General features: G+C 35.5%; 1 protein-coding gene across 1 annotated transcript in view; it reads right to left on the bottom strand.

The window, feature by feature from the left end:
• Positions 1-12,092, bottom strand: part of LOC140162537 (probable E3 ubiquitin-protein ligase HECTD2) — a 29,219-nt gene that overhangs the window by 14,456 nt on the left and 2,671 nt on the right. Inside the window, 4 exon segments of the mRNA XM_072185787.1 lie at positions 4,639-4,684; positions 7,161-7,312; positions 8,605-8,707; positions 10,039-10,301. Of these exon segments, the coding sequence (XP_072041888.1) occupies positions 4,639-4,684; positions 7,161-7,312; positions 8,605-8,707; positions 10,039-10,301 (564 nt within the window).

Raw genomic sequence — 12,092 nt, 5'->3', positions numbered from 1 at the left:
AATCTCTTGTAATAGTTTCTTTTTAAGCCTTAAAAAAACCACTCATTTAGAAGGAATTCTACGGTAAACCAACAGCTTCACAATGTTAATGTTAAACTGGTCCACATATTAGTGACACTTTTAAGACTGGACTATTAAAAGGGCATTTCATGATCCACAGCCTCATCCCCCCACTTTTCTCAAAAAATGTTGTGATTTTTATATCACTGGAAACCTCTGGATACATAATGTTTATGTACAAAATAATTCTTGCAGATTAATTCGTTTAGCAAAGATATCGTGAAATTTGATAAATTACAACGCATTGTCTATGGAGCAGTGTAATACACATAATCATGCATAACCCGCGAACGCAAAATCGGAATAAATTGAAATTTTGGGAATAGGTTTTTTTCGTGGATATCTAATGAAAAATGACATAAATAGAGGATGCTATGATCACGAAATAGTCCTTTAATTAAAGGCTTCTGTCAATAACAGAAAAACAAACATGCCAAAGAGCAGTTAGGATTGATGTTGAAGTCAGCATTCACCTATTGCACGGTTCTGCCATGTTGCTAGGAGAGCCTCGAACTGGCATGACATGAAAGGAAGAATTACATAACTTAACGCAATGTTATAATATGACTGGTTCAATTCCCATTCATGCATGCTGCCAGATCGAGGCTCTCCTTGCTCATGGCAGAACCAGTGACTCGAAAAAATGTTAATTTCGCGGGACGCAAGCTAAATTTCCCACAATTTATAGCATGTTTTTATACACAAAAAGAAACAATTTCCCTCCAAATATCAACATTTCCCTCCAAACACCAACATTTCCTGGGAATGAGCTTCCCAAATTCCCTACTTTTTCAAGCCATGGGCGGATCCATGCAATGGGTGAATAGAGTCTATCTTGCTGACTTTGGTAACAATATTTCATGTGCTCACTTTAGCCCACTTTTTTCTAACATTGTTGGCAATTTTGAAATTTAATTTTAATTGTATTGGATTGAGCATTGATTTTTTTGTAAGTCCGATATTTCTAACAAACTTTATAATAAGGATAGGGAAAATGCGTGATTTTTGAGAGTAAAAAATGTGTGATTTTTCTCCCCAAAAGTTCAAATTTGCAATATTTAAATTCTTTTAACTTTTTATCTTTGATATTTTCTTGCAATTTTTTGAGACGGTCTATTTTCTATACTTTTTTAAACATGCAGATCATTATGAATTCTTTGAATTTAGTGAAAACTTCAGGTTTTTGGAAAATGAGTACTTGAAAAATGGTTATTTTGGGAAAATCCTAAAATTCAGCGGTCGGACCTATAATGCGCGATTATTCCCGAAAATGCACAGGCATTTTTTGCGCATCACGCATTTTCCCTGTCCTTACTTTATAATATCTCAAGTCAAAGTGCTGCGAGAGATCTTATGTTTCCCCTTAAAAATATTTGCAAACATCAAATTCCAAGTTCCTTCCTAATGGATCTAATCATGCATGTCACATTTTATGATCTATGATAATTGATTCAGTCCACGGTTGATGTACTACTGTGTGCGAAAAAGATCTACTGTGCGAGATAATTAATTTAGTGCACAGTTAGCGTACTATTGATTTTTGTCAAGACATTGCTGTGTATAAATATTTGCTGTCTATAACCCTAATTAGTCTTTATTATATTACGGCAATTCACTAGTAATTAGTATTCTTTTAATATGACAGTGTACGGGGTTGCCATATTTGCGATTTGGTAGCCTAATTAGGCAAATTTTTGCAACCGGGGGGAAAATACACCAAAAACATGCAAGTTTGCATGTTTTCTTACAATTGTAGTCACAAAATTCTAAGACTTGGCATAAGTCTAAGGAATCAAAATCTTTGGTATAGGCGAAGCCGAAGAGTTAGCTCATAATTTTAATGTACACATGTTATTGTTATGTTACTTTTTAATGTATACATGTTATTTTTGATAATTAGTTATGAAAAAAATTAGAAAATGCATTTTCCAAAAATCAGAATGCGTAACTTGAAATTAGTCTTTGTACAAGTCTTTGGGATTGGTTTTTACAGCATATATAAAATGCCTTAAAAATGCATGTTTTTGGCCCTTATTGCCACAAAATGACCAAATATTAAAATTTGACTTTCAAAGTTATACCTAATTAAAGGATTAGGATTTAGCTATGTTTCATTTGGCAAAAATTAGTGCTTTTTTCTGGAATAGGGAGTAGTAATTGAAATTGTGTAACATATACTGTAAAGTGTGATATTTTTGCGGTATTAATTCTTTTGCGATATCAACGTTTCAGAGCAGTTTTACAGTTTCTTATATTTGCGAATACAAACAGTTACACATTACAGCCTATGGGTAAAAAATGGGCTCCAAAATTAACCACAAAAATTAAAACCTCACAAAAATTTCTAATATTGGTAATCAAGAAGTAATCAATAATGTCTTATTATGACTGGATGCTCACAGTCTGGTCTCAAAGGCCAGTAATTAAATTATGCAACAAGTTACACAACCATTATATTACCTGTAATATTCTCAATTCTAATTTTTAATATTTGAAACTTCTATTTTTTCCAAATATTTTGTTTATATTGAGGGTGATGTAATTTGAAATATTGTTCAAAATATTTTGCCGTCTATTCCATAATAATTATTAGTCTTTATATTGTGTATATTTACTTTTTCTATAACATACAAAATTTGAGGCAAAAATTTTTTTTTTTTTTAATTTCTTCCAAAATGTGTGATTTTATACCAAAAATAAATTTTGATGTTTTATATAGCGCCTTTTCCCAGATCTCAGAGGGATCAAAGCGCTATAATTTTGCTGCCATGGTGAATCATCACAATCTGATAACATCAACTAGGCTGGATGCAGCCGAACTTGGCGCAAACCTATCCGCACTTAGGGCGCGTTCTCACTATGCCTGTTTGATACCAGGACGTGGACTCGATCCTACATCGAGTCCACTTCCAAGCATAGTGAGAACGCGAAATAAGTGGTTTCGATCCTACATCCAGGATGTAGCATCGAGACCACCTCATTGAGGTAGTCTCGTACCTAGGACGTGGTATCAAACAGCATAGTGAGAACGCGTTTACAAGTGGACTCGATCCACTTATACCGGAAATGTTGTATACACAACCTTGATGGCCGTCGTTGTACATGTCTACATTATATAATTTTCCATGATAAAATGTAAACATGCATTTTTAACTTAAAAATTCGTAGCTGGTATTATAGAACAAATTTATACATGCATGCTTTATTTCATGAATTTACAATATTTATTTTTTATGCGGAAAAAAAGTCGAGGGGAAAGTGGATATACACGGAGGACGTTCGTTCGTTCGAGATGCTTGCCGTAGTTTGATGAGCAGCATGCAGCATGCTTCTCGTGCAGTAAACAACGGCATCGCGGCAAGATACAGATTTTATCCAGTTTCAGAATTAAACAAAACGACATTGGGCTTTACAGTATAATACAAAAGAATATTCAGGTGTAATATTCGTTTTTGAGGTGTACATTTTGCTAGACTGAGTTAAAATTACCAATCAAAATTAGTATTTTTGATGGTGATTTAGAGGTTGTGTTGTGTGTGAATCGGCGTGCTTGACCAAAATCAGAAATAACATCCCGATGTATTTCTCTCATTTTACACGTATAGGCCTATATAAAATAACAGTTTTTAGAGCTGTTTATTTCAGATCTTTCCAAATACATGCATATATCACAAAATAACATATCCATAGATTGAAGGAATATATCAGGGGGCCTGGAAATAAAACATGATCTTTCCAAATTGATAGTCTATAGTAAAGTTTGATTTGTGCTATGAGTTCAGCTCAAAACATGCATTGGAACAGAATTTGTGACGTCATGGTCATGCATTGAAGCGCTTGATATTATAACATCCGGGTAAGTGGAGTCGATCCTACATCAGCATTTTGGTGTTAGTGAGAGCGAAATCAATGTGGACTGAGTCCACTTGTATGTGGACTCGGACCTAGGTACGAGACCCCGTGTTTGTAGTGAGAACACGACCTTAGATTGTAACATCCACCAATTTTCTATGCAGCTCCCCAAATTCCATTGTGTAAAGGAAGTTTTTGATAACCAAACAACTAATCACTGATTTTTGAAAGCAGGAGGAAACTGGAGATCAGAGAGAAAACCTGCAAGAGCGAGCATGGAATCGGGATAAACCAAGTGCACATGAGTCCTTGGGCCGAGCCGCGGCTTAAAACCCGGGACCTCAGTGGTGCAAGGTGAGGGAATAACCGCTGCGCCAACTCACCCTCAAATACCAAACCTGTTTATATTTAAATTCCTTGACCACTTTCCTTTCCAAAATGTAAACTTTTACATATATTGCATGAATAATTAAGAAGTTACAGCACTTTTAATTCATGCATTTCTGAGAGTGCACGGTCCCCTTAACCCCATGAGAACTACCTGCCTATTGGTCAAAAATAAGTTTTCATTTCATTATCAAATATTGTTAGAATAATTTCACCACACAAAAACATTGGGACAAATTATTTGCAAAACTCCATTCTGATTGGTGATTTAAATGAAGATATCATGTAACTGACCAATCAGAGGCAATGTTAGATCGGCAGGTTGTATGTCAGTCTTACCTGAATCAGTACAAGATATGCCCTCAAATCATTCTTATCTCTGGGTCTGAAAAAAATGATCATGAATATTCATAAGTGACTTCTACATGTACATGAATGCACAAAACATTATGTGTAGGAGACCCAGGGGTCACTAGTCATTAACAGGGCGTATCATCAAAAACCACTCTAAACAAGTATATATTTGCAGTGTGACAAGTGCAATTTCCTACCCCAAATAAGTATTGGCATTATCTGTGCCCTTTAGAAGCAAGTAAATCATTCAGAGTCTTGACCCTAAAACTCCTCATAACAACTGGGAAAACACAAATTTAAAAGATTGAAACTTAAAAACTTTTAACCTTTTATCATCATGTTACACTTTCTTCAAAGGACCCGTAACATTGTGATTTATTTTGCCAGGTACACCCTTTTTCTTAAATTTCCTTGTTTTAGATACCCTCTTCAGTCACGATATCGCGATATGTACTAACAGTGCCTGATCATGAAAAAAACTTTTTATGCGAATCTTTGGTTATGCATGATACCCCCTGGTCAATAAACAGTGCCCCCACTCCCCATCCCGGGTAAGAGAATAATAGAGCTAGTAGGGTATTGATCCTGATCAGGCTGGGTACTTAAACAGCAGGGTTTACATTTAGCAATGGTCCATTTGACAAATCTAGAGCTCTGTAAACACCTTGGGCAAGCTATACATTATTGGCACTTAAGTTGTAAAACACAGGCAACCCAATTGCCAATGAAAGAAAAGCCTGTTTTACAGGCGGGCAGACTTTTCAAGTACCGGTACGGTCAATCAGGAAATTACCCTAAAATGTCTCCGAAAGCTTGAAAAATCTGGGGAAAATTTGACGATTTATTCCAAACATATTTTGAAAAATTTTCACAAATTGTCACTCAAAATCAATCAATTTTAGCTCAAAACAGCTGATTTTATATCATTTTAGGAAATTTACAAAAAAACACAAGGGTTTTTTTGTTTGATTTTGCCACCTTAGCCCTGTAAAGTGGAGAACAGCTCCCAGCACCTCCCACAAAAATATCAAGATCTAAATGGTTACAAAGGTGTACAATTCAAGTATAATAACAATTTCATCTTACATCAGGTTATCAAGAAGTTGACGACTGAAATGGTTGGGTTAGGAAATAAATAACACATATGAGTTGATTACAAATATGAGTTGACTGATACAACATCTGGATTTCTGATCAAAAACAGTTCATGCACTGTTTCCTAAGAAACTAATTGCTCAGTCAAGCTATCTCATAAAATTAAGGCCAAGTGAGTAAAGCAGTATGCAGACTTTTTATTGTACGTAAAATATTTTATGTAACATATCTATGTTCTATTGCCATTCTATTTCCAGTAATGTTTAAAGGAGGATTTCTTGATCCTAGCATCCTCTTTTTATGACTTTTATCAGTAGATATCCATGAAAAAAGCTTATTTCCAAAATTTCAGTTGATTCCGATTTTGCGTTTGCGAGTTATGCATGACTTATGTGTATTACACTGCTCCATAGACAATGTGTTGTAATTTCGTTCTGATGCACCAGAACGAAATTCAAATTTGGCGATATTTTTGCTAAACGAATTAATCTGCAAGAAATATTTGGTACATAAACATTATGTAGCCAGAGGTATCCAGTGGTGTAAAAATCTCAACTTTTTTGGGAAAAGTGGGGGATGAGGCTGTGGATCACGAAATGCCCTTTAAGTTCTAACGAATGTTTGATGACGAAAAATTGATAATATGTTACATTTAATATCTAGCAGAAATATATTATCGATTTTAGTCGTAAAATCGATAATATATTTCTGCTAGATATTAAATGTAAAGTATTATCAATTTTTCGTCATCAAACATTCGTTAGAACTTAAACATTACTGGAAATAGAATGGCAATAGATTAAATAATGTAGATATGTTACATACAATATTGTACGTCTAATACTCAGAGTCCGTGGAGCGCTTAATATAATAATTTCAATCAATATCTATCAATTCCCTAGCCATATTTTTCAACAAGCTAGGAATATGTGCCATAAGTAGGCTTTTAAAACAGATAAATGTACACCATGTCATGTGTGAAGAGCCCGGGGGGTCACTCCCATTGTGGCCTGTACACCATCCGCGATAATGAAAATGCCTAAAAAGGGTAGTTTTTCGTGGGTAGGCATGATACGCGCGTACCATGTTTAGGGTGTCACAAACATGAAAAATTGGAAAAAAGGGTAGCAAAATTGCAATTGCTAATACACAGAAATGAAATTTAGGGTATGAAATTTGATACAAGGAATAAAATCCCTGTTTAGGGTGTGAAAAGGGTATCGTTTTAGCCAAGGGTTAAATCCTTGTTTAGGGTGCTTTTCAAAAGTTGATTATCGCGGATGGTGTACAGGCCACAATGGGAGTGACCCCCCAGGGTGAAGAGGTTTAACAGTAGATAACAAAATGAGGATTCTCCAATCTCTATATCTATCTCCATAGCCAAATCAATGTAATTCAACAGCAAAACTTACTTTTTGAGGTCTTTCAGTAGACTATTTATAATCGCTTTCAGCGTGACCTTCCTAATTTCTGAGGACAAATCCAGTAGATGTTGATAAATCAAATCAATGTAATTATGTTGTAAGCCTGAATCCTCGGTACTCTTGGGATCTTTGGAAAAATCCTGTGGAAGAGAAATAGAAAACAGAAATCATCACATGATGTTTCTACTGATTTATATCCTGAACCATCCAACATGTGGCATTTCTTATTCTATAATGTGTTTTTAGAGAACCTCCTGCTGTTTCTACTAAAAATCACATGTTTCTACTGATTTATATCCTGAACCATCCAACATGCGGCATTTCTTATTCTATGTGTTTTTACAGAACATCCTGCTGTTTCTACTTATCATCACATGTTTCTACTGATTTATATCCTGAACCATCCAAAATGTAGCATTTCTTATTCTATGTTTTTACAGAACCGCCTGCTGTTTCTACTTAAAATCACATGTTTCTACTGATTTATATCCTGAACCATCCAAAATGTAGCATTTCTTATTCTATGTTTTTACAGAACCTCCTGCTGTTTCTACTTAAAATCATGTGTTTCTTCTGATTTATATCCTGAACCATCCAACATGTGGCATTTCTTATTCTATGTGTTTTTATAGAACCTCCTGCTGTTTCTACTTAAAATCACATGTTTCTACTGATTTATATCCTGAACCATCTAACATGTAGCATTTCTTATTCTATAATGTGTTTTTACAGAACCTCCTGCTGTTTCTACTTAAAATCACATGTTTCTACTGATTTACATTCTGAACCATCCAACATGTGGCATTTCTTATTCTATGTGTTTTTACAGAACATCCTGCTGTTTCTACTTATCATTTACTTTTATTCAACTGGAATAGCCCATTATTCTCCTAGCAATTTTAATGTTGTCCATGATTTCCAATTGGGTGCTCCAGATCGATTGATATAGTATGTAGCTGGTTACATGTCAGCCATTTCTACATATATTTATATCGTTAATTTTCCCCTCATAGCTGATGGCACTATTGTATGTGGCGGGTTTATCTGGCTTTAATTATGTGGTGTCTATCTGCTGTTCCTACTGATTTATATCTCAAACTATCCAACATAAGGCATATTTTATTCTGTGTTTCTACTGAACACCCCACTGTTTCTACTGATTTATATCCCAAACTATCCAACATAAGGCATATAGTATTCTGTATTTGTATTGAACACCCCACTGTTTCTGATTTATATCCCAAACTATCCAACATAAGGCATATAGTATTCTGTGTTTCTACTGAACACCCTGTTTCTATCAATTTATATTCTGAACCGTCCACTGTGGCATTCCTTAATTTAGTTTGGTAATCACTAATAAATTAAAATCATAATCCCTTCGAAGCACTAGAGGCAATTAACATATATCCATTGTTTTGAGAAATCTCACCATAAATGTAGCGTTGATATGGGCAAAAGAACTGAATACTGTTTCATAGAAGCTTTGTATAGATTTAAAGTTTTCTGATGTTTTTGCTTTCTCCATGTCATATCTGTGAATAAAAGAGAAAATGATTATAGAATCAGTGATTTTTAGAAATCTTCTGGAATTGGGCAGTTGAAATAAATATTGCTTTTTTTTCATTCCAATGCCCCCCCCTTTAAAAAAAATTTGGTCATATGTCATAATTAAATAACCATCAAAATTGTCTAGCTGAAGATTGATGATTTTTATTTCAGATAATTGTATGCATCTATAATCTGAGACTGAATTTAAAAGACTATTTTATATCTGACGTCACTGTCAATCAAACTCCCCTCAACCCTTGGTTTAGAAGGCAAGTTGATTCAGCTGGTGCTTCATCAGAAAAAAAGAAACAGAAAATGGCAAAAATTACAGTACTTTTACAAGGCAAAAAGTCAACTTTTCAAGGCATTGTTGACATGTTTCCTTCAGAGAGAAAGTTTCCTACTATGAAGAGCTAACTTTTGAGACAGTTTTATATTAGTAGGTGCAAAATTAACCATAAGGCACACTGTTTTACAGTCACATTCAGAAACTCAATCATCATGGCACTCATAAACAGTGGCATAGATTTCTTTTTGACTTTGGGGGGATGGGGTTGGAAAAAAATTCTTGAAGTATAGTGAATCCAGCACTTTTTGGAGACAGATTAAGTTTATTGAACAAATGCACACGAATCGCGTGAAAAATTTTGCCATTTTGAAGCTAAACTGATGAAATATGGTGCAAAAGTGGGATAAATTCGCACAATTTTAGGGCTAAAATGGCCAAATACAAGGTTAATTTGGTCAGAAACCCATATACAGGTCTCAACATTGGGGGGAGGGATGAATGTATGGACCATCCCCCCTGACAAAATATTGGGGGGATTTATCCCCCCCATCCCCCCGGGTCTACGCCTATGCTCGTAAACAAACCGTGCCCAAGTTTGATTGACAGACAGATAATGTCAGAAGCAATCTAGTCTTTTTAATTTCTATCTTTGATTATAAATTTCTCATTTGGACTTTCATTTCATCCGTTTAACCCCATGAGAACTACCTGCCGATTGGCCAAAAAGAAGTTTTCATTATCAATTAGACCAATCAGCAACATTGCTAGAATAATTTCACCACATGAAAAAAGTGGGGTGAATGATTTGCAAAGCTCCATTCTGATTGGTGATCAAAGTGAAGATATTGTGTAATTGACCAATCAGAGGCAATGTTAGATTGGCAGGTAGTGGGTAGGGGGTTAATAAGTGCCCACTAAAAATGACTGAGCTACTAATATTACTAAATTAGGTAGAGTACAATATATAGGCCTACATTTATATTCTTGCTTCATGCTTCTAAGCCTCCATCTACTACAAAAACTTACTCAAATTGTTTGTACGTCTTTGGCTTGTACCCTTTCAACTCTTTCTCTGGACTTTGTTGTTTGGCCCCTTGACCTGGAGGGGGTGCACTTTGACTGACCATGCCCTGTCCTGATTGAATGGCGGGTAGTTTGGTCACTCCTCCTGAGAACGGTCTTCCTTTGGTTCCTTTTTCCTTCTTTCCTCCTCCATTTTTGTTTTTACTTCCCAGGGAACTAAAGAATGATGATATGCCTGAGAAGCGTTTAGCAATGCCATCAGATTCCTGTAGATTAATGAGAAATATTGTTAGACAGCTACTTCTGATATACGCGGCAGATAGCAACTTTGTCAATACTGATATCAGCAGCAGATAGCTACTTCATCAATACTGATACCAGCAGCAGATAGCAACTTCATCAATACTGATATCAGCGGCAGATAGCAACTTCATCAATACTGATAAATCAGCAGCAGATAGCAACTTCATCAATACTGATATCAGCAGCAGATAGCAACTTCATCAATACTGATACCAGCAGCAAATAGCAACTTCATCAATATTGATATCAGCAGCAGATACCTACTTCGTCAATACTGATATCAGCGGCAGATAGCAACTTCATCAATACTGATAAATCAGCAGCAGATAGCAACTTCATCAATACTGATGTCAGCAGCAGATAGCTACTTCGTCAATACTGATATCAGCAGCAGATAGCAACTTCATCAATACTGATATCAGCAGCAGATACCTACTTCGTCAATACTGATATCAGCGGCAGATAGCAACTTCATCAATACTGATAAATCAGCAGCAGATAGCTACTTCAACAATACTGATATCAGCAGCAGATATCTACTTTATCAAGTATTGCTATCAGCAGCAGATAGCAACTTCATCCATACTGATATCAGCAGCAGATAGCAACTTCATCAATACTGATATCAGCAGCAGATAGCTACTTTGTCAATACTGGTATCAGCAGCAGATAGCTACTTCATCAATACTGATATCAGCAGCAGATAGCTACTTTGTCAATACTGGTATCAGCAGCAGATAGCTACTTCATCAATACTGATATCAGCAGCAGATAGCTACTTCATCAATACTGATATCAGCAGCAGATAGCTACTTTGTCAATACTGATAGCAGCAGCAGATAGCTACTTCATCAATAGTGACATCAGCAACATAGCTACTTCATCAATACCAGAGAAGATGTAAAAGAAGGAGATACTATCCTCAAACAAAATATGTGTGTTGCCGCTCATTCAAAAGCAATCACGCTATTTAGGTTTAACAATAAAATACAACAAAAGGGTTCGAACCCATGACGGGTGTGATACACAAGTTGCTGCTTACTGGTTTTAGGGAAAGGTCAGTGTCTGTATACCATCAATACCATGCATTCCATGCATGCAGATCCTAACATGCAGTTTATTTCAAATAAAATATGACCGAAGTTCCATGGCAAATAATAATTTTGCACGCTTGGTTACGCTTTCAACCTCTACGATTTATGATACAGACTATTTTCAATTATCAAAATATCTTAATTTATTAGGTTTGCAGGAAATGACAGGAAAATACATTAAAACAATAAAATATAGATGATCAAAAATCATCCCGTTTCTAACAAAATCCTAAAACACTCTCCTAAATAATTAATATATATTCCAAAATGGGCGGATTTTTTTGGAATCTTTACAAAACTACATTTCTTTCAAATAGTATCCACGTGCGGTATCCCTGCAGAGCAACATCAGGTTCTTAACACACACGTGTCATACTTTCAAGGAATTATCTATAGAAACATTGGATATGGTTTCAATTCTGGAGTGAAAATTAATCAACCGTAGTCGGCAAGGCACATCACATCAAAGGCTACTTTCAAGTAGATGTGTAACTACTTGAGAATAAAGGACTATGAATAGGTGCGACAGGATAACCTACGAGATTATCTCAAGGATATAATTCTGTTCTTCCTCCTTCTTTTTCAACTTTCCTGATCAATACTGATCATCACTGATAATATTGATAAGCAGTCTGATCAGCAGCAGATAGCAAAAGATTG

Source organism: Amphiura filiformis, chromosome 10, assembly GCF_039555335.1.
Source record: "Amphiura filiformis chromosome 10, Afil_fr2py, whole genome shotgun sequence".
Lineage (NCBI taxonomy): Eukaryota > Metazoa > Echinodermata > Ophiuroidea > Amphilepidida > Amphiuridae > Amphiura > Amphiura filiformis.
This window is presented reverse-complemented; position numbering and strand designations above follow the sequence as displayed.